General features: G+C 41.3%; 1 protein-coding gene across 1 annotated transcript in view; it reads left to right on the plus strand.

Annotated features, from left to right (window-relative positions):
* The window catches only part of LOC149445015 (putative cation-transporting ATPase 13A4), a 119,255-nt gene that overhangs the window by 62,043 nt on the left and 32,702 nt on the right, over positions 1-24,510 (plus strand). Inside the window, exons 15-19 of the mRNA XM_089654308.1 lie at positions 6,413-6,499; positions 10,074-10,230; positions 12,277-12,394; positions 14,257-14,381; positions 21,857-22,020. Of these exons, the coding sequence (XP_089510434.1) occupies positions 6,413-6,499; positions 10,074-10,230; positions 12,277-12,394; positions 14,257-14,381; positions 21,857-22,020 (651 nt within the window). The remainder of the gene's footprint in view (positions 1-6,412; positions 6,500-10,073; positions 10,231-12,276; positions 12,395-14,256; positions 14,382-21,856; positions 22,021-24,510) is intronic.

Raw genomic sequence — 24,510 nt, forward strand, 5'->3', positions numbered from 1 at the left:
TTGTATAGCTAAAAGTCAGTAAACTAAAACAAAAAAAGGCTAACTAAACAGTCCAGTAGATGGTGATAGAGATCCAAGAAATATATAAATAAAACATTTGATCTCACACTATAAAACATGTAAAATCGAAAAGAATGTTATAAATGTCTCCACTCAATCAACAAGAATCTAACAAAGCTAAAGAGTGCTAACTAAAGCCTGTTAGATGGTAAGTGAAATAAAAATATATATATACACTACTGTGCAAATGTTTAGGCAAAAACTAGAAAAAAAAAGTGTTAATAGTCATATTAATAATGTTTATGTTATCAATTAATAACATTGAAAGTGCATGAACAGAAAAGAAAAATCCAAATTAAATCAATATGTGGTGTGACCACCTTTTGGCTTCAAAACAGCATCAATTCTTCTAGGTATACTTGCACACAGTTTTTTTTAAGGAACTCAGCAGGTAGGTTGTTCCAAACATCTTGGAGAACTAACCACAGATCTTCTGTGGATGTAGTCTGCCTCAGATACTTCTGTCTCTTCATGTAATCTCAGACAAACTTGATGATGTTAAGATCAGGGCTCTGTAGGGGCCAGGCCATCACTTTCAGTACTCCTTATTCTTTACACTGAATATAGTTCTTAATGACATTTGCTGCATGTTTGTTGTCATTGTCCTGCTGCATAATAAATGTGGGTCAATCAAATGGCTCCCTTGTGGTATGGCATGATGGATCTGCTTGCCTTTCTCAGCATTGCGGACACCATTGACCCTGACCAAATCTCCAACTCCATTTACAGAAATGCAGCCCCACACTTGCAAATAATCTCCACCATGCTTCACTGTTGTCTGCAGACACTCATTATTGTACCACTCTCCAGCCCTTTAGCAAAAAAACTGCCTCCTGCTACAGCCAAATATTTTGTCTTATCAGTCCAGAACACCTGCTGCCATTTTTCTGCACCCCAGTTTTAATGTTTTCATGAGTAGTTACTTTGAGTAGTTGAGTCAGCCTTGTTTCCACATTAGAGGTATGATTTCCGCCAGTTCTTGAGGATCACTGGTGAACATCTTCTGATGGCAAAAAGAAATAAGCATGATGTGTCTTTGATCTGCTGCATTGAGTTTCCTTGGTCAATCACTGCATCTATGGTCCTCAATGCTGCTCAATTTTTTTGGTTTCTTCAAAAGATCTTGAAAAGCACAGCGGGAACCCCCAGTCTGCTTTGAAATCTTTGTCTCGGAGAGAGCTTGCTTATGCAGTTACTTTGTGTCTTGTTGTTTCAGAGATCTTTTAGGCGATCTTTGAAAACCTATCTCTTCAGGGAAACCTATCCTGCCCTCAGCTAACAATGGAATCTTCTACTCTTCCAATCAGTCCATCCCCCACAGTTACTACCTTCTGTACTACTAGCCCCTCCCTCCTAGATTGTAAGCTCTGAGGAGCAGGGCCCTCCGATCCCTCTTGCATTTAACTGTACTGTTGCTGCATTGTCTCCCGTTATATTGTAAAGCGCAGAGCAAACTGTTGGCGCTATATAAATCCTGTATAATAATAATGTTGTGTGCTCAGTCTTGCCATGGTTTATGACCTGAGACATAAACAGTTGAGTTTATGACCTGAGACATGAAACTCTCTTCCACAACCTCACCTTAATAGCAGAGTTTGTCTGTTCCTCACCAAGTCTTAAACCTCCCATACAGCTGTTTCTTCAGTTAATATCTGTGTTTCAACCTACGTATGAATTTGATGATCATTAGAACCTGTGCGGTATAATTGGTTAATCATATATCTGACTCTAATCCTACAAAAGCCCGGACTTTATACAAGTGTACAAAGTGTGCAAGTGAAAGCATTGATGCTGGTTTAAAACCAGAGAACAGTCACATCAAATATTGATTTAGATGTTTTTCTGTTTTCTCACCTTGCATTTTGTAAAGTGATAAAACTAATATATGAGATAGACTCAATACATGCAAACCAAGATAGTTCAGTTTGTGATTTGACATAATTGTGATGATTATGGCTTACAGCTCATGAAAACCCCAAATCCACAATCTCAGAAAATTAGAATATTGTGAAAAAGTGCAATATTCTAGGCTCAAAGTGTCCCACTCTAATAAGCTAATTAAGCCATAACACCTGCAAAGGGTTCCTGAGCCTTTAAATGGTCTCTCAGTCTGGTTCAGTAGGAATCGCAATCATGGGAAAGGCTGCTGACCTAACAGTTGTACAGAAAACCATCATTGACACACTCCATAAGGAGGGAAAGCCTCAAAAGGTAATTGCAAAAGAAGTTGGATGTTCCCAAAGTGCTGTATCAAAGCACATTAATAGAAAGTTATGTGGAAGGGAAACGTGTGTAAGAAAAAGGTGCACAAGCAGCAGGGATGGCCACAGCCTGGAGAGGATTGTCAGGAAAAGGTCATTCAAAAGTGTTGGGGACTTTCACAAGGAGTGGACTGAGGCTGGAGTCAGTGCATCAAGAGCCACCACACACAGACGGATCCTAGACATGGGTATTCCTCTTGTCAAGCCGCTCCTGAACAACAAACAACGTCAGAAGCGTCTTACCTGGGCTAAAGAAAAACAGACCTGGTCTGTTGCTCAGTGGTCCAAAGTCCTCTTTTCTGATGAGAGCAACTTTTGCATCTCATTTGGAAACCAAGGACCCAGAGTATGGAGGAAGAATGGAGAGGCACACACTGCATTATGCTTGAAGTCCAGTGTGAAGTTTCCACAGTCTGTGTTGATTTGGGGAGCCATGTCATCTGCTGGTGTTGTTCCACTGTGCTTCATTAAGTCCAGGGTCAACGCAGCCGTCTACCAGGAGATTTTGGAGCACTTCATGCTTCGTTCCACAGACGAGCTTTATAGGTATGCTGACTTCATTTTCCAGCAGGACTTGGCACCTGCCCACACTACCAAAACCACCAAAACCTGGTTCAATGACCGTGGGATTACTGTGCTTGACTGGCCAGCAAACTCGCCTGACCTGAACCCCATAGAGAATCTATGGGGCATTGCCAAGAGAAAGATGAGAGACATGAGACCGAACAATGCAGAAGAGCTGAAGGCCGCTATTGAAGCATCCTGGTCTTCCATAACACCTCAGCAGTGCCACATTCTAATAGCTTCCATGCCTTGCCGCATTGAGGCAGTAATTGCTGCAAAAGGGGCCCAAACTAAGTACTGAGAACATATGCATGCTTATACTTTTCAGAGGTCCAATATTGTTCTATATACAATCCTTGTTGTATTGATTGCATGTAATATTCTAATTTTCTGAGATTGTGGATTTGGGGTTTTCATGAGCTGTAAGCCATAATCATCACAATTATGACAACTCACGGCTTGAACTATCTTGCTTTGCATGTAATGAGTCTATCTTATATATTAGTTTCACCTTTTAAGTTGCATTACTGAAATAAATGAACTTTTGCACGATATTCTAATTTTTCGAGTTTCACCTGTACTATCATGTCACATATGCCATTGCCACTGAATGCTGCCAAGTAAATACAGGATCACCAGAGTGTAGAGGCCTGCAGGTCCTTGACAGTCCCATTGGCTCAATCTGGTAACTAGACCCTTGCTTGGAGCAAATGTATCCAATTTTTAAGCTATGACTAGGCAAATGAGATTGCTAATATCTAATAGTATCTAAAAGTTCTGAGAACTTTTGAAGAAAAAAAAATCATACCAAAGGGGAATAATAGGGTACTATTTCAACACACATGGTGGTATTTGAGGTATTTATGCACAGAATCTAAAAGCTGTGAGAAAATAGTCTTTAATTTAGTTATCAGCAGACAGAAGGGGGTTTATTTACTAAAGCTGAAGAGTCCAAAATCAGACTCCCTTCTGCATAGAAACCAATCAGCTTCTAACCTCAGCTTGTTCAATGAAGCTTTGGCAATGAAACCTGGAAGCTGATTGGTTTCTATGCAGTCTGATTTTGCACTCTCCAGCTTTAGTAAATAAATCCCAAGGAGTCAACCCTGACCTATGTCCCTTCAGGTAAATAGTGAGGTTGCAAGTTCGTACATGGTAATGAAAAAGAAAAAAATATTTTTGTACTCAGTTTCTACCTGTATACCTAGGTACATATCCAATCAGTGATGTCCCTAGGCAGGTGCGGGGGTTGACACCTATCGCACTGGGTGACACCAGACCCGCTTCACGAAAAGGTACGTTTTAATGCTAGCCGACGATCCTCGCAGGATGGATCGGATCTGTGGATTGAGCATAATGTATCGGAGTCCGATCCATTATGCTCCCCAATCCGCAGACCCGATCCTTCTTGTGGGGATCATTGGCTTGCTTTAAAACTTACCTTTTTGTGCAGCTTGTGGAGAGATCAGTTAACCCCGTATAGGTTGCAAGCTGACAATCCCCGCAGCATGGATCGGATCTGCGGATTGGGGAGCATAATGGATCGGACTCCGATCCATTATGCTCAATCCACAGATCTGATCCATCCAGAGGGGATCGTCGGCTTGCAACCTATACGGGGTGACACCAACCCTAGGGACGCCCCTGTATCCGATCCAATGTGATGGCTGTAGCAAGCGGACAACTATAATAAAAGCTGGGTTTAGACTCCACCTCATTATGAAATATGAAACCTTCAAACAAAGAATACTATAAACATTTATATCAACACTCCACCAGGCCACTGTATAATACAATACTTTATTTATTCCAAACCATTAAAATGAAACCCAATACAAAAGACAATTAAAATCATCTTATAGGTGCCCCCTCTCTCATATTCACTCCCATACATAATTAACTTATAAAATACCAATATATGTTAAAGTCTGTACATCTATGGAGATCCCAAATGACTGTAAATAAATCAATCAAGTACAGAGCATGTAATCAATGGCCAAAGTAGTCTCAGGGCAAAAAGTGGTGGCTCAATAATCCTTTAAAGTATACTTTAAAGTCCAGCCACACTCAAGTTCCAGGATAGTAATTTATTTATTAGATTTGTATGATGGATGCTAAAAGGTTCCCAGTGAAAGCTCCAGTCCTGTACTGGTGGTGCCCTTACTGTGGATAATGGGCACTAAGGTCCAGAGGAGGGTACAGCACAAATAAATTACAGAAAACTTAACTATAGGGATCAACCCCCTAGGTATGTAAACACATGGTAGAGTAATTGCTGTAACACCTCCCTTGTATACCAGCGGATGTCAATAGAAGAAGTTTGGAACAAATGTATGGAGGAAGCCATCCAAGATCACTAGAGGTACAAGCCACCTGATAAATGCCCACATATGCATCATGCACAGAATATACTTATCAGCCCTGGCATGAGTATCTCCTGGGAGAGGCTGGGCATATGATGGGGGTATCGCCTCACCGGTTTTGCTGGGGTAGACTGGCTGTGTCAGAATCAGCCCATTGCCAAGCATGTGTGTTTAATTATTTTAAAATGGTACGCAACGTCATGACATCATGTGCACGATGCTGGCATTGGCCTCAGCACAATTTTGAAAAAAGGTTTTAGCCATGAGAGATGTAAAATGTTTTACACAAAGCCTTATTATTTCCCCAAAAATAGCCAGGATTGTACTGGCAATGTGAGAAAGTATATCAGTGCACTCAACCACAAATAAATAAAAGGTATATAAAATGAACACACGTGGCATGAGTATGTGACTGACCCATAAAACAACATCATATATGTAATATTTTGAAAACCTCCTATATGGGATTCTAAATTTAAAAAAATAAATAAACCAAATGGTCTGGTGGTGATATGGGAACATCACACAAAAAAACCCTCAAAAAATACTAAAATTACTTACAGTTGCAAAATAGACAAAGCAATCCCAAATACACCTGTCCCCTTGTGATGTCTATGGCAAGCCTAACCAACTATAATGTGGGTTAGGCAATGCATCCATATGAGCATATTTGTAGTCAAGACCAGATTGCTATCACTTCAGGTATGCAGATTTATTCCCTGCAAATAACCCTAAGATATCCACTTTTTTCTCAGTTCATTTATCAGTTTTACTGGTGCTGGGCAAGAACAACCTGACAATGACAGAGATTTACTAAAATTGGTGCACCCAGAAGCTGGTGCAGCTGTGCATGGTAGCCAATCAGTTTCTAACTTCTGCTTGTTCAATGAAGTTTTAACAATAAACCCTGGAAGCTGATTGGTTTCTATGCAAAGCTGCACAGGATTTTGCACCATGCAATTTTAGCAAATAACCCCCAATGTGTAAACAAGTGTAGCCCTCTTTTTGTTGGGGGGATTACGAGAAATGGCCCACAGCAAGCATGATATTGCGCTAAACCTGTAGTCAAATAAGAGAACCAGAAGCTTTGCTAAATGAAGATGTAAGAATAAATATAAATATACAGTATGTGCATGATAACATTTCTTTTTTGTTTGCTTACAGTATTTGCAGGACAGTAATGCTGAAACAAGTGAGGGGGAGGAATCAACTCAATGTACCATTATTAAACCAGGACCAGAAGCTGAAGAGGTACATCATTTAAACACTTGCCTACCAAGGCAATTTTAGAACATTTTTTACATTCATATTAAAATCTAGAAAATGACTTAGAACATCCAAACATTATATTTTTTCGGAAAGCAGAGGCTCTAGAGAATAAAATGATGGATGTTGCAATTTTTTGTCACACAATATTTGCACAGCTTTTTATCAAACACACATTTTCAGGAAAAATACCATGTAATAAACATTAGTGTTTACAAATACAATATAAAAGCCACTTTTTTGGTAAAGGATAAAATGTGATGTTGTGGAGTATAAGTAGATACCACACATGTCAATATTTAAAATTGCACACACCTGTTAAATGATGAAAAACTCCAATAGGCAATGCTTTAAAAGCATTTACAGATTATCTGTTTAGAAGTAAATGTAAGCTATGTTACTAGAATTATTGTGCTCATTCTGACTTTCGCATGTGTGCATTTGTATTTGCATGCAAGCATGGGGGTACTAGGTTGTTTTTAATTATTTTATTACTTTTATTTAAATTTATTAACACTTTTTTTTCATTTACCTTCATTACTATCACAAGGAATGTACAAGTCCTTTGTGATAGCTTTCAGCAGTGACAGGTACTCTTTATTGAGACATTAGGGACTTATTATGTCCCCCCCTTCCCTTCAAAGTATCTGATCAAACACAGATCTGTTTAATCAGATGTTACCCTGCTTGTAGCAACCAGGTAACGACAGAACTGGAACTGGAAGTGATGAAATCCTTTCGGTTTCTGGCTTTATTCGTCACATAAAAAAACAGGGAACAGGTGATTCTCTATTACCACTGTGCACAGCCAACCCAACCACTTACAGCAGTCCCTAGCTGTCTGGTGGAACAGGAGAGCTCAGGAAGCACAATGAAAGTGATCTGATGGCAGTAAAGCCATTTGTGTCACTTTTACTGGAAAGCTGATTGCCAGCTGAAAAAAACTGATGTAGCCATGACCCTGGTACAGCCATGTTCTTGGTTTAACTGCTTGCTGCCCAGTCCATATATACACAGCTTTTGAGCAACAACGGTTAAAGAACAGAGATGTTTATTTGCTAGTAAAGCCTAACTCCACATATAATTTCCCTTAAACAGTTTGGACCAAGCTGGCCCAAACAATAACTATACTGCAATAACAGGTGCACTTTCTGGGCCTCAGCTACATACACTGTACATCACTATGTTCTGGCAGTGGGATGGGAACGTCTTTGCCCACTCCTGGAACAAAATAAAGATGGGCTGAGAGCTGCTCAGCCATCCATGGGAAGCTTTGTATTTTATATGATTACAAAGCTTTCTGTTATTGGCTGAGGCAAAAAGGCTGCTGGATGACATCATAGTTACATAATTACAAAGTTAGTCTGGCTAGAAAAAGACAAAAGTCCATCCAGTTCAATAAGAAAAAAAAAGTTATAATCCTATATACACAATTGATCCAGAGGAAAGCAAAAAAAACCCAGCAAAGCATTATCCAATTTGCTCCTGCAGGGGAAAAAAACTCCTTCCCTATTCCCCGAGAGGCAATCGGATCAACTTTACCTATAAGTCTTAGTATCCAGCTGTATTATGTGTATCTAGGAAAGAATCCAGGCCTTTTGTAAAGCAATCCACTGAGCTGGCCAGAACCAACTCTTGAGGGAGTCTATTCCACATTTTCACAGCTCTTACTGTGAAGAAACCTTTCAGTTTTTGGAGATTCTATTTGTTTTTCCTTCAGATGTAAAGAGTGCCCCCTGCAGCTTCACCCCTATGAGTACGAGCTTTTGCTCAAAACGCGTCAGTGAAAGCTACAGTAGGTCGGACGCTACGCCGCCAGCACCACAAGGGGCCCCGGCGGCCATCTTTGTTTGCATCTGGGTCAGTACAATTTTTGTTTCATTGGATTTTTTCTGCTATCCTGTGCCTGTATATAATAAAGATACTTTAAGGATATCACACTATGTGGCCCTCTCTGTTTATTTGAGTCCTGGTGAGAACCAGCCAGATCTACAGAACGGCCGCATCTATCCGAGTACCAGGCAGTGAAAGACATGCTGACCAGATCTGACCAGACCAGGTTGATGACACCGGAGGTCCAGTGATATTATATAAAAATGCGCATAAAGATTGCGTATCTGGTGAGTGCGCAATCTTTACATTTCTTATCACCTGGCGGTTCCTAATATTGGACGTCTGAGGATCATCTTGGATCTTAAGAGCACCCCTCCATTGGACTCTTTTATTTATTTTGCACTTCCTTCACTTCATAGCCACCATCCAGTGGCTTTATTTTTTTAGCACACAGTCACTGTTTATTATGTGTGTTTGATTTTGAATTTTATTATTGTCTGCTAGGTTACATAGCGCTGCACCTCCCCCTCTTTTTATACATTTACGTCTCTGGAGGTTGGATACGGTGCCTTTTTTGGTGTACAGCTGCTGTTTATTTGTATATTCATTCAAGCGCTCACTTACTCTGTTTTTCTTGATATAATCATCTTTCATCTTATAGGGAACCCGTTTTTCACGTACTTTGTTTATTTCTGTATCTAAATGGATGAGCTTTTTCTTTTTTCTTAAAATAAGGAATTTAAGCAGATCTAAACCGGCGGTATTTAAAAAACTGGTACCACTCAACTTCACTGTTGACGTCATCTGTTTCAGGGGAGGATATCCCAGCGTAAGGACCTAGGGACCATTTGCTCCTTAACATACTTCTCTAAAAAGGAGATGTCCCAGAGTGTCCTTTTTTCAGACATCGTCAAATTTTGAAGATGTAAAAATAGACCATGAAGGTCATCCGCATCATTATTGAGGGTAAACACATCATCTGAGATTGTAGATCTCACTGATCTCATTTCAAAAATGTCCATTCTGAAAAATTGTGAAAAACTCCCTGTATCTCAAATGAAATGCCATGGGCTAGTATACAAATATAAATAAGAATAGATTAAAAAATACCTATTTAGAAAAATATTATAATGATAAAAATAATATTAATGTCAGGGGTAATTACCCCCAAAAATGGATATATAAGTGATCTCAAAACCAATAAATCAGAATCATAATACTAAGTGAAACAAAGGTCTGGCGGCCATCTTAGTAAGTGCTGTTCAGCCACATTGTTTTTATGATTGATTTTATGCTGGAATTTTTGCTGTATTCCATGTGGAAGATCTGTACAACATTTTTTTACCTAATAAATTGGAAACATTACTTTGTTATGTCATCCAAAAGTGTTTTAGATAACATGAGGAAGGTTTAAACCCCTCTCAGTTTTTTTTTTTTTTTGCTAATTGACAACAATTTTTCCATCGCTTACTGCCCTGGAGACATAACAGGAAGCAAGAGATCTCACCAAAGTGAAGGAATCACTCCTCTCATAGGCAGTGGTCACCACAGCAAGTATTACCGCTGAGAGATTCCTCCTCTATTCCTGTTCTTGTGAAGGTTCAAAACATTAGCTTTCCCATACCTTTCTTTAGATGCACTTTAATGTTTTTGTGTATGCACATATTTGAAGAGATAAAAAGGCATGTAATAACAGGATTTGCACACATCCTTATTTTGAATATAGATACCAGCGGAAGCCATGATCATTCTACACCAGTTTCCTTTCTCATCTAGTCTACAGCGCATGTCCGTCATTGCTAAGGTCATAGGAAATGATGAACACTTGGTATTTATGAAGGGAGCTCCAGAAATGGTAGTTCAGTTCTGCAAATCTGAAACAGGTATGATTACCTGCAGCATAAACTTAATAACACAAAAGGTGATAATACTATTATGTCTCTTCAAACTCTTGATTTAGAAACAAATTAGCCAAAAAGCTACCTAAATCACAAGCTCTCTTGGTTTTTTTCTTAAAGTGTTACTAAACTCACAGCAGTAAAATCCACCTGTATATGCAGTAAAGCTTGCTTGGTATACTCATTGTGGAACTTAAGGGGTTAATCCTCTGCATTGTGTAAAAATGATGCTTGATCCTGATCCTCCCCTTCTTCCATGTTTCCCATTTCATCTCCTGATGGAACACGGGGACACTCTGTACATGCTCAGGTTGGTGTGTACTGCTAGAGAGTTGTTTTCTTTTTCTTGGGAGGGTGCATGTGATCAGCACAGGACAATCAGCACTGCCCAGACAGAGGGTCAAGGGTTATGCAATCTCATAGGGCAGTGAGAGGAGACTGAAAACTCATCCTACAAGCTTTAAACAGTGCTCAGCTGGACACTGATAGAAGTCACAAGACTGCTATATACTGTTGATGAGAAACAGTAATTAGCAATTTATATTTACTAAAATAATTGCATTTCCATGTTGTGTGTACTGTGGGAGACCAGATATAGTGAATGCAGGGTCCTGGGTTTAGGAACACTTTAATTTGATTGAGATTTACTTGCCATTATTGAATGTTGTAGTTATATTTGTCATAGGAAATTAACTTCTAAAATGGCAAAACTGCTGTGACATAGAAATGCTAGTGTCAAAGGTCCTATGCTTTGGAGAAAATGAAGAGTTATTGGGAGTCATTTACTAAAGAAATATGTTTTTATTGACTGGAGTACACGTTGAGTGCTCTGCCCAGGTGTGGAGGAATGTCATAAAATTGGAATTTCCTTTACATTTGATTGGGTGATTACACACCATTGTTTAAGGTAATATACCCTGCATTACACCATTTTTATCGGACCATGCTGTGAAAGTAGTTTTTATGATGTTGAAACCTATACAATAATTAGAATTTAATTAGTCACCCTTTAGGACACCCTTTTAGGATTGTCAAACAAATCAAAACGGGAGGCAATGTGGACTAACCTGCAGCCAGATAATTAAACAATTGATTTAGAGAGGTTAAGTAAGAAGTTAAGAAAAATTTCCATATAATTGATACAAGATCAGATAATATTGCTGCAATTAAGCCAGCAACCCATTAGCTTCTGGTGTATTAACCTTCGAAGAATTGATGTTACCAGTTAAACCTTGTGATATGTAAGATAAAACTTGGCTTCCCATTATAGAGTGTGTACAGGGAAAGACACATGACACATTTGGAATGATCATTATGTTATGAAGTTATAACATATTGGTTAAAAGTAAAATGGATAGGCTTAAGGTTATTTTTTTTTTTGGGGGGGGATAACAAACATGCTATACTTACCTACTGTGTGCAGTGGTTTTGCACAGAGCAGCCTGGACTCTCCTCTTCTCTGGTCCCCCGCAGGCTCTCCTGGCCCCTCCCTCCTATCGGGTGCCCCCACAGCAAGCAGCTTGTATGGGGACACCCTCTGTGCAGAGTCCATTAACACATGGAGCTGTGGCTTGCCCTGCCCCCTCTTTCTCCTCATTGGCTGACTGGCTGTGATTGACAGCAGCAGAAGCCAATGGCTCCCACTTACTGTCTTAGCCAATGAGGAGACAGAGACCCAGGACAGCCAAGGCTGTTCTGCACATCCATGGATCATGATGGGGTTCAGGCAAGTATTGAGGGGGCTGGGGGCACTGTTGCACACAGAAGGTTTTTTACCTTCTTGAATAGAATGCATTAAGGTAATAAACCTTCAGTCTTTACAATCACTTTAAATGAAAGCTTTACATCTAACATGTTCAATTCTAAGTGCCTGCATTCATTGATTTGCAAGACTAATATGTACTTATTGTATATATAAAGCATGTTTTTAAATGGAAGAATACAAATCTTTAAATCCTTTTGAATTCACCAAAACAGTTATCCTTCCTCAGAATAGAAGTAATCATGAAACTTTTTTTTCCTCAAATACAGTTCCTCTTTGTTTCCCAAATGAACTTCAACATTATACTTTGCAAGGATTTCGAGTAATTGCATTGGCATATAAAACTGTCGAAGTAAATGGCCAAGATATTCTTCAGAGACTTGACAGGTAATAATATTGCAATATTAGACTGGAACCTGGCATGCCAACTGACTATTGGTTAGCGTTTGCAGGTCTCAGCATGTATATTGACTGCTGCAATTTGTAACCTATCACCTTAAAATAACACATAGATACACGCCTCCAACAGCTCCCTTAATCTATACCACTGGTTTGCATTTGATCCTCCACTATTGTTTTTTGTCTATGTTGTTTTTCTAACTGTAGAAAGAACTAAAGACTTTAGAAATCCATTCGCTTGTAGGACATACTTGTTAGAAATAATACCTCCTGCTAAAATAGTAAAGATGCATGCCTTCTTAAATGATCCTGCCCTGATATGTTAGTACCTTGCAGCTTTGATGCAGATTTTAGAAACACTGCTGATAAAATCTTCTATTTTGCCTATATAACCTTGTTATGGTGAAGCTAAACTGTGGAAGCTGTGCCCAAAGAAAAGCACGCACAGTGCAAAAGAATAGTTACAAGTATTGCCTGTAGAATCCCTGCAGCGGATCATTTCTCTGTATTTACGTACCATAAAGAGTTCCATGTTTTATCCATGTGTGGAGGTAGTCATCTTGGTAGAGTAGCAGAGCCTTGTTTTATCATTTTATTGGTGCCCTCACTAGAAATATCATGACTAGTAAGGTAAGATTAAATTTAGAAGCAGGAGAAGGGCAAAAAACAGATCTACAGAATAAATGAAGCAGAAGCCAAGAGATCTGTGCATTGCAGGTCCTCATGTACAGGTTCCTCTTCAGCAAGGAGAACAGTAAGCAGCAAAGTAGTGGAATCACAAGATCTCACACAGAGTATTGTGAGAGAAGCTGTCAGAGGCAGTTTATTCCTTAGCTGACCTCACACTACAGATATAGAATTATGATGCTTGAGAATGCCTAGGCACTGGAAGTACACTGCTATTTATCAGAAGGAATTCAAAACAAAAGGTAGATATTTCAGGGCACTGTCTAGGAAACATTTCTAGATGTTTTCTCTTAAATAGCAAATCTTAACATTTTGAGTTCAGGTCAACTTTATGACTTTAGATTAATAATTTATCTGTGAGTAATAACCAATGTCTGTAAACTGGTGTTTTATGTGTTTTCAGCAATCATCAATTAATCAGCAAAAACTATCAACCAATCTTAAACAATAAGCAAAAGTTCATGTAATCATGAACACCAGATGGACTCCTCTACTTCTTAATCAGTACAGACTTTGACTTTTGGAGAACCTCAGCAGCTCTGGAGGGTGGATGGATCATTCAGTGTGCATTTACATGTTAAAAGACAATGAGAATCTATATAGTGCTCACTGGTATTTTATTTTAAAAAAAGCATAAAAATAGAAAGCCACTCACGTGTAATAAGATCAAACATGAGCATATATAACTAAAAAGTTCCCATATTCAACTGTCACCTGGGAGTGAGATACTGTATATCACAAGTTGTATGGGAATACTACATTCACAATATATAGACTTTTGCTGTTTTATTGTTTATGATTGGTTGATAGCAGGGGCGGACTGACCATTTGGAAACTCGGGCACTGCCCGAGGGCCCGGGGTCAGTAGGGGGCCCCATGAGATGCCCCTGGTACCTTTTTCATAGACTTTTTTGAGTTTGGGCAAGGACACAGGGGCCCCATGATCCCCTATTGCCCGGGGGCCCCATGAGTTGTCAGTCCGCCCCTGGTTGATAGCTTTTTCCATTTAAATGATGATTGTTGAAAACACATAGAACACCAAATTACAGACATTGGTTATTACTCACAGAGGAATTATTGGAGATGGTTCAACATTTAATTGTTTATAAAGTATATTTTATTTTAAAACACTGAATTACACTGTCACTATTGTTTTGTATCAGGGAGGATATAGAATCTAACCTTGTTTTTCTCGGATTGCTAATAATGGAAAATAAACTTAAACCTGAAACAAAGCCTGTTTTGCAAGAGCTTATGGCAGCCAGAATAAGGACAGTTATGATAACAGGTATGTTTTTTAAATACAGATTTACAGTTAAAGCACAACTAAAGGCAAAGAGTTAAATACACAGTTAAAATACTTATATGTTTATAATTTTACCTGACATAAAAAAGATTCCATGCACCCTATCTTGCTTTTTACACACTGCTGCACAAGCGCTGCACAATTTATATTCTTGGTAACACAGCCAGGCAGATTATACACAGGTTATTGGTTAAAAATCCCCTTTCAAACAGGTGTTCCATATGTCCGCTTTTCATCTGTCCGTTTACTGATGAAAAACGGACACCCATGTATTTCTATGGACTAGCGAATGTAAATGGATGATCCTCTGTTTACGTCCGTTAACCACTTGCCCTCTTGAGGATTTACCCCACTTCCTGACCAGGCCATTTTTTGCATTAAGGCACTGCTTTAACTTAATTGACAATTGCACGGTCATGCAACTCTGCACCCAAATGAAATTTACACCCTTTTTTTCTCACAAATTGAACTTTCTTTAGGTGGTACAGTATTTGATTGCCTGTGCATTTTTTTTATTTTTTGCGCTATAAAAACAAAAAGCTTGACAATTTTGAGACAGTTTTGAGTCAAAATATTTTTGACTTTTTGCTATTAAACATGTCCAGTAAAAAATTTTTAAAAATCTAATATCGTCATAAATTTAGGCCAAAATGTATTCTGCTACATGTCTTTGCTGAAAAAAATATGTGTCAATTAACTGGTTTACGTGAAAGTTATAGCGTTTACAAATGGAGGTATAGATACTGGAATTTTGTTTTCTACTAGTAATGGCGGCGATCAGCAACTTATAGCAGGACTGCAGTGGACATTCTGACACTGGGGGGAATTGACTTGGTGTCACTGACATCCCAAGTGACACCAATACAGTGATCAGTGCTAAAAAAAAGTAGACACTGTACTAATGGCACTAGGCAGGAAGAGGTTAACATGAGGGGTGATCAAAGGGTTAACTGTGTTCAGAGAGTGTTTTACTAGGGGGCGGTGTGTTTGTGCTTTACTGTGCACAGCCATCCAGAGCAATGTGCCTGAGCTGACAGGGAGGAGAACTGTTTGTAAACAAAACAGTCCTATTCCCCATTGGAGATGCTCACCGGGCGTCGATGGGTAATCACCGGCTGGGACTCAGTGATTGACAGCCATGCCCATGAATTTCTCCTACCCGGAAATGCAAAATCACGTATGTAAACGTGATTTTGCGCACCCCTGCCACCCTGTAACAGTATAACTGCTATAGGGCGGTCAGAGAGCGGTTAATGTCCACATCCATCAACATCTGTTTTTTGAACGGAGGAAAACTATTTTTCTTCTGTAAAAAAACCCAAAACAAAAGACAGAAAAACAAAAGTAAATGGATGTAAATGGACATACAGTCCATTTTTGCATTGGAAAAGGATGTAAAAAATGGATGTAAACTGATGAAAAAGGGATGTAAATTGATGTAAACTGATGTGAACTGATCCATTTTTTCTTTAAAAAAAGTGACTGAACTGATGAAAAGAACAGAATGCCCATGTGAAAGGACCCTTAGACTGGTTAGCAATCACCTCCATGTCCTAGCCTTTTTGTTGAACAATGGATTATCATGATCACATCTTTTCAATCAGCACAGATTTTACTCAGGAAACAGTAGAGCTGATGCAACAACTAGTAAAAAGAGACCTGCAACTGAATTTCCTGGTTGTGTGAAAATACCTATGTGCAGAGTAGCAGAGCTATGTAAATCAACAGGCTGTCAGTATAGAATTACAAATTTTGAAGCAGTTAAAATAGTATGCATATACATGTTTTGCCTGTGTATTAGCTGTTGGGCTGAATTTTCACTTTTAAAGTTTTTTTTGTGGTGCCCAAAACACATTGATTTACATCCAAGGACCCTGTTGGCATAAAACAAATATCTCTTTGAAGAGGAACGTTTGAAATCACATAATCTTGGGTCTGCTGATTTTTTTTTTTGTTGTTGCTTCTCTGTTCTGTTTAAATCAGAAGAGATACAGTATAGTCTATAACTATATTCCCTTCACACACATTCCTTGAAGTATGGATCATCAATGGAGGGTGATGTAGCAACTACCAGCTGGGATTGGAAACATCATAGGTAAACGTACATATTCACCAGCACACCGCGGATCTCAATATGGTCCAAAAAAGGTTTTTATTCAAAAAAGATCACATCACAAAGGAAGTGCAATGTTTCTGAGCTGCGCAGGACCCCTTCGTCAGGCATGTGATGACGAAGGGGTCCTGAGCAGCTCCGAAATGTTGCATTTTCCTTTGTGATATGATCTATTTGAGATACAATATAGGACTGGTAATTGATAAGGAAAAAAGTTAGACATAGCCCTTGTATAGGGAACCATTCTGAGGAGCAAAGGTAATTTTTCAACATTTATTAAACAGAGCCAAAGAACATAATGGTTCTCGTAGCTGACCACCTGCTTTTCTGTCTATAGCTTCATTACTTTCCAGGTCACTGCCACAGAACAAGTATGCTGCCACCGAGGTTAGAGTAAAAATAAAGACCTAATTTACTTTTCTGGCGGGTAACTCATTATTATTATTATACAGTATTTATAAAGCGCCAATAGTTCACTCAGCGCTGTACATTACAAAGGGGGACAGAACATGTGACAGAACAATACCAATACAATGCAAAACATGAGGGGATCGAGGGCCCTGCTCTTTCGAGCTTACAATCTAGAAGGGATGGGGCAGTGGTACAGGAGGAGATAGCTGTGGGGGACGGAGTGGTAGGAAGAGTGAAGGAGGTCAGCAAGTTAGCAGGGGGTGAGGTAGGCTTCCCTGAAGAGATGGGTTTTCAGGGTGCGCCTAAAGGAGAGGAGAGTAGGTGATAATCTGATGGGTTGGGGCAGGGAGTTCCAGAGGATGGGTGACACCCTGGAGAAGTCCTGGAGGCGGGCATGGGAGGAGGAGACCAGGGAACTAGAGAGAAGGAGGTCTTGTGAGGAGCGGAGTGTGCGTGCTGGGCGGTACTTGGATATTAGGTCAGTGATGTAGTTCGGGGCAGTATGGTGGACAGCTTTGTACGTCAGTGTTAGGATTTTAAATTTGATCCGTTGCGCAATCGGAAGCCAGTGGAGGGATTGGCAGAGGGGGGTGGCGGAAATGGAGCGGTTGGAAAGGTGAATGAGTCTGGCAGCCATATTCAGGATCGACTGAAGCGGGGATAGCCAGCGGCAAGGCAGGCCAGTGAGGAGGGAGTTGCAGTAGTCGAGTCGTGATATGATGAGGGAGTGGATGAGCTGTTTAGTGGTTTCTGGGGTTAGGAACGTGCGGATTTTGGCGATGTTGCGGAGGTGGAGTCTGCACGAGTTTGTTAAAGATTGGACTTGGGGCTGGAAGGATAGGTTGGAGTCCAGAATGACACCAAGTACTCTGGCCTGCAGAGCGGGTTTGATATTGGCGTTGTTGGATGTGATGTAGAAGTCAATGGGGGGTGGGGTTCGGGCTGGGGGGAAGACAAGGAGCTCGGTTTTGGAGAGATTCAGTGTAAGGAAGTGGAGCGACATCCAATCTGATATGTCGCTCAGTAGGTGTGTGATTTGGGCAGAGACCGAGGGGGTGAGGTGGGGGGTTGAGAGATAGATTTGTGTGTCGTCGGCATAGAGGTGGTAGTTGAAGCCGTGAGAGTGTATGAGTTGGCCAAGGGAGGAGGTGTAGATGGAGAAGAGAAGGGGCCCAAGGACAGAGCCTTGAGGGACCCCAACAGAGAGGGGGAGTGAGGGGGAGGTGGTAGCATTATAGGTAACGCTGAAAGAGCGTTGTGACAGGTAGGATGAGAGCCAGGAGAGAGCAGAATCTCTGAGGCCGAGGGAGTGTAGTATTTTGAGGAGGAGGGGGTGGTCAACTGTGTCGAAGGCCGCAGAGAGGTCAAGGAGTAGGAGCACTGAATAGTGGCCATTAGCTATGGCGGTTAGAAGGTCGTTGGAGAGTTTGAGTAAGACGGTTTCGGTGGAGTGTAGGGGGCGGAAGCCAGACTGTAGGGGATCGAGGAGTTTGTTGTCGTTGAGGTGAGAGCATAGGCGGGTGTAGACGAGACGCTCGAGGAGTTTAGATGTAAGTGGGAGCAGGGAGATGGGTCTGAGGTTGTTCGGGTCATTGGGGTCCAGGGAGGGCTTTTTAAGTATGGGGGTGATGTGTGCATGCTTCAGTGGGGAGGGGAAAGTGCCGGAGGAGAGGGAGAGATTAAAGATATGGGTGAGGGAGCGTAGGATGGAGGGGGAGGGAGGTCGTAGGAATTGTGAGGGGATAGGGTCGAGGGGGCAGGTGGTGAGGCGGGCATCAGAGAGGATCTTGGAGACTTCCTCGATGGTAGTAAGGTCAAAGGTGTGGAGTGTTGGGGGAGCTTCAGTATGAGGAATGTAGGGTGGGGTGGGAGTGGAGGTCAGAGCAGTGGTGGGGCCGTGGGAGAGGGGTGATGAGGGGGTAGCTGAGTGAGGGGGAACGGGGTTGGAGGGAGTTTGAGCAGTGACGAAATCCCTGCGGGTAATGTCGAGGGGGAGGGGGGATGAGGGGGTAGCTGTGTGAGAGGGGACGGGTTGAGAGGGCGTGTGAGTTGCGGCAATGTCCTTGCGAATTGTGTCAATCTTGTTTTTGAAGTGATTGGCAATCTCAAGGGCGGTGAGTGAGGTGCTGGGTGGAGGTGGGGGTGGAGAGAGTAGAGAGTTGAAGGTGGAGAAGAGTCGGCGAGGATTGGAGGAGAGGGCCTTGATGAGGGTCAGGAAGTAGGCTTGTTTGGCTGCGTGGAGGGAGGAGGTGTAGGTGCGGAAGGCAGATTTGTAGCAGGTGAAAGCTCGTTGGGATTTTGTTTTGCGCCATAGTCGCTCCAGGGCACGACTGCGTCGTTTGAGGGTTTTGGTGTGATCAGTCTGCCAGGGCTGGAGCGGTCGGAGTCTGATGTTGCGTGTGGTTAAAGGCGCTAGTGAGTCAAGGGCTGCTGTCAGCACGTTGTTGTAGGCAGTCATAGCCAAGTCGGGGCAGGACAGGGGGAGGATGCGGTCGTGGAGTTGATCAGCTGCAGAGTGGAGGGGGGCAGGGTTAAGGTTGCGGAGGTTACGGCTGGTAGTAGTGTGGCATTTGGAGGGGTAGGCGTTGGAGGACGAGGAGATAGAGAAGGTGATCAGGTTGTGGTCAGAGAGAGGGAAGGGGGTGTTAGTGAGGTTGTGGGGAGCGCAGCGGTTGGAGAAGACAAGATCAAGGATATTCCCGTCGGAGTGGGTGGTGGATTGTATGCACTGTGCAAGTGCAAAGGAGGAGGTTAAGTGGAGGAGACGGGCTGTGTCTGGGTTTTCACGGTTGACAGGGATGTTGAAATCCCCAAGAATGATGGTGGGTAGCTCAGAGGAGAGGAAGAAGGGTAGCCAGGAGGAGAAGTCTTCCAGGAAGCGGGGTATGGATCCAGGAGGCCGGTATATCACAGCAATCTTCAGGGGGGTTGGGAAGAATAGTCGGACACAGTGGGCCTCGAAGGAGGAGAAGGATAGGGAGGGGGGGTTTGGGAGGACTCGGAAGGTGCTCTGCGGTGACAGGAGCAGACCAACCCCACCACCTTTACGACCGTTAGGTCTGGGTGAGTGGGTCCAGGTGAGACCTCCATAGGAGAGTGCAGCAGGGGAGGTAGAGTCAGTGGGCTGGATCCAGGTTTCCGTGATCGCCAGGAGGTTGAGGGAGCGGGAAACAAAGAGGTCGTGGATGGCGGTAAGCTTGTTACACACCAATCGGGCGTTCAGGAGTGCACATGAAAACGGGGGGGAGATTTTAGGGAGCAGGGGGACAGATACTAGGTTGCGGTAGGACATGGAGGCGGGAGGGTGTTGTGCGGGTGAGGGAGGTGGTGGAGGGCCAGGATTCGGGGAGATGTCTCCCGCGGCTAGGAGGAGGAGAAGGGTGAGAAAGGTGGCATGGGAGACTCATATTGTATTGATGTCCTTAAATAGCAATGTTTCCCAGGACACCAGCATTTTCGAAAAGAAAGTACAGTGGTGATATCTTACATTTCTTTTTCAGTATGGGTTTCCTTGCATAGTCATATTCACAATACCAAACCTCTCCAGTTTATGTTGGGGTACCTACCCCTACAACCCCTCTCCTTATTCTGTTTCCTTTATAGAAACCCCCTTGATATCCTGTGAATGTAAAAAGTCAGTGAAGTGAGTATCACATTTCCTCCCCTCATGCAGAGTGATACATGAAAAGTTTTAATGTGTACTGCACTCTGTTAGCTTCTTTATGGTAGACCCCAATGGCAATTTAGAAGTTAATGGCAATGCAGTGCACATTACACCTTCCTGCTCAATAGGCAGAACTACTGTACACTGCAGGAATGGAACAATTTTAAAGGACTGCCACTAAGCATTCCCAATGCTTACCAATTTCCAAGGACTTTGAAATGGCTTTGTAAAATGAAAAAGTTGACATAAGTTTAAAGAGAGTAGAAGGGGCAGGAAGCAGATGCCTTTTGGACATTGGCACTCCAGTTTTTCGATTTTGAATCAAGGCAGCTATTTGGTAACATGAATTTACTGACAAAGGTACTGTAACGGATCCCAGACACCCATGACTGGGTATCTCTGTCAAGAACTGGCTATTGCTACCCCAAGATCCAGACAACACCAGATTTAAGTGGACAGGTAGACTAGTTTATTTGAACACAGATACAAGATATATACACTCAGGAGACAATCCCCCCTCCCTGCATAATGACACAGGGAGGGGCAATCTACATTTAGTAACAGGAGACACACAGGTATTCAAACTTTACACCAGCAGACAGTCCCATCAGGAGTGAGGGCTGCTGGAGACCCCCCCCCCCCACTAAGCTAATACACATAAACACATACATCCCATAATAGTTTGCTCCCGAGCCAGACAAACAATATAACAACGTGATGCAGCCACATAACATTAAACAATCAACAACCCTCACCCCACCTATCTCCTAAACATGTCTACACAGTCTGAGGCAAAGCCTACACAATATTAGGACATAGGTTATACCCCTAACAGGCACAGGACGATTTACACATAAGAGGGATATGTTGAGCTGAGACAGGGGTCTCCCCACCTCTCCAAAGTGAGATGGGTTCCATGGGCCCCCACCCAAAGTGACTCCGTAACAGGTAGAACTATGTCATTACAGTTACACTGCATAATGCAATGATTCAGTTTCACATTTCAAGCCATCTAAACATGGAGAGATCACTGGGATGTTCTTGTAACATTTAATTACAGAGTTTTTAATTACTCATTAGAGAAGTATTTTGCATTTTAACTGATTAATGTTATGTGGGTATTCATAGGCAAGTAGTATATGTTGACTTAATACAGGATACTTGTGACAATTGACTTGTGTATTTATATATTTCCAATGGTATTGTGAAATTGTAATTCTTCTACCATAACACTTTCATTTTTACTGCCCATTTATTTTTGATATTCAGGAGATAACCTTCAGACTGCCTGCACTGTTGGCAAATCTTCAGGGATGATTCCCAGTGGCAGTAGCTTGATTGTAATAGAAGCCACAGCTCCTGAAGGATGTTGTCCTGCATCAGTCACTTTCCAAATAATGAAAGATAATCAACAAGATGAACCTGGATCAGAAGTATGTAGACCCCAAAAAGATTCAGTTTATGAAAAGAAATGTAATGGGGTTAATTTATGAAATAATTTATGAGTACAGCATGCTGACTTTACAAAGTGAATTCTTTACTTCTTTTACTTACTGTAGTTCAGTGAATACGTTTAAACTTAAACTGGACTGACTTCAATCATCCAATCTTGCAAAATCCTATTTTTTTTTATTTTTCTTTGAACACAATTGAGTATACTTTGCAAAGTGGATTTTCACTTAGCTTCAACTCATTCACTAAGCTTAGTAAAACTTCCCTTTGAAAATGAATATTAACTTTGCAAAGTGAATACATTCAAAGTGAATCAACCTCAATGTGTTGACATTATACTGCAAAGAATAAAGTGTGAATGACACATCTGAATGAGCCATAGATTGTCTAGCTGATGTTTTGTCTTTACTGTCAGGGCTATCACTGATTTAAAACATGTTTGCATCCAGTTAAGTTAGAACCCTTGACCTTCATACGCATTCTAGGTAACTGATTTCAGTGACTTCATTTAGTTAAATAAATGATAAACTGGACTTTGCTGCTGGATGTTTGATGTAGTTAGAAATCAAATGAACACGCAAATATTTTCATGGACGCTTGGGTAGTGAGGGGAGACTAGAGGCTTGGTAATAAGACTGGGAACAAATATTTGACTTGTTAGAGCTTTAGTGGTGGAAGCTTTCAACCGTGACGGCATATTCATGCCACTCTGATTCATGCTATCTCATACAGGCATGGTCTTTGGTACTGATACTTTACTCCCTTGTGTCTCCAGAGATGAATACCTTCACAAGGGGATCTAGTACCCCTCCCTCCTAGATTGTAAGCTCCAAGGAGCAGGGCCCTCCTTTCCCTCTTGTACTGTATTGTTGCTGTATTGTCTCCCGTTCTATTGTAAAGCGCTGATCAAACTGTTGGCGCTAAATAAATCCTGTATAATAATAGTACCATGCACCCAGGGGCGGACTAACCATTTGGAAACTCAGGCACTGCCCGAGGGCCAGGGGTTAGTAGGGGGCCCTTGAGATGCCCCTGGTACTTTTTTCATAGGCTTTTTTGAGTTTGGGCAAGGACACAGGGGCCCATGATCCCCTATTGCCCGGGGGCCCCATGAGTTGTCAGTCCGCCCCTGCATGCACCTTTAGCTCTTGAACTTCAAAATAGCTGTAGTATTGGACCCCATCTCTGGAGGCTAAATTAATTCTGATTGGATGAGGAGATTGCAGCAACTTAATGTTCTAAAGTCAATGTTCAGAACTGACTCGATCCATTAAATAGGAAGCCTTTAGGTGACAATTTATGCTTCTTTCATAGCCATGATAGGTACCATGAGACTTAGGGTACTGGTAGCTGAGACAGAGTTTGCCATGGTTTTGGGCAAGGCCCATTATGCATCTAATCCCACTATGCCTAATTATAGTGATTGGTTGGCAAAAAGAACACATTAATCATTTATTCTTACCCAAGCAATGAAAAAATGCCATACAACCAATTAACATATTTTGAATTTTTTTATGAAGCTATGAAATTACTTGCCCACTTCACTAAACTTAAATATAACCCTGCTTCTAGATTTAGAATGTACAGGAACACAGGAGGTGTTCGGTGCCTCTGTGTCCTTCCACACTTCCTTGTACACCTCCACTATAACTTAGTTAGACACAGCCCTAAGCCTTTTTTCCTGTGGTTTATTTTCTGAGTTTGATTCCTTAATGGAAAGCAGAAATGGAGGATGCCCTATCCAAGGAAGAAATTTACAAATAACCTCTCAATAAATACCCCAGGTTTAAAAAATTTCCTTGCAGACTGGCATAACAAATTTAATCCTTTTGCTGCCACTGATGTAGGACCTACACCAGCAGAAACACTGACATGTAAACGGACTCTATAGTTGTCTTGTTTATCTGCTCACAGTGAGCTGTTGGCTATCTTGTAGCAGTGATTTGAACAGCTATAAGCTGCTTGACCATTTTCCCATGCATGACCTATGCTTGGTTTGCTTCAAAAGAGTGCATAGGTGACATTAGATGTGTTCTTAAAGAGTATCTGTCACTTGCACTATGCTATCACATTAGTCTTATTAGCCCACTAATTAAAAAAAATTGAAAGTTTAATAAAATAAAAGTAACAAAATATTTAAAGCATTCCACCTCCACTAATACACACATACAAATGCAAAATCCCACACTAGGTGCACCTTTGCACAAAAACAATAATTGCCTCTTGTGATTTTGCTCAGATTTTCTTGTACTATTATGCATGTTTTAGATCTGCTTATAAACTTACCAGAGGAAAATGTCTTCTTCTAAGCTGAAGACATACTGATTTTTTGGAGGACCCTAGCCAATCTATACTATACCTTTTAGATCTCCTAAAAGGAGTATGGCGTATTCTCGGGATTTAAAGTCAATTCAGAGAAATAACTTCTTTTCCTCCTTGATCCTGAAACTACATCTAATATACATTCTGTT

The sequence above is a fragment of the Staurois parvus genome, unplaced genomic scaffold (genome assembly GCF_062004578.1).
Source record: "Staurois parvus isolate SC_StPar_1 unplaced genomic scaffold, SC_StPar_1.0 ptg000750l, whole genome shotgun sequence".
NCBI lineage: Eukaryota > Metazoa > Chordata > Amphibia > Anura > Ranidae > Staurois > Staurois parvus.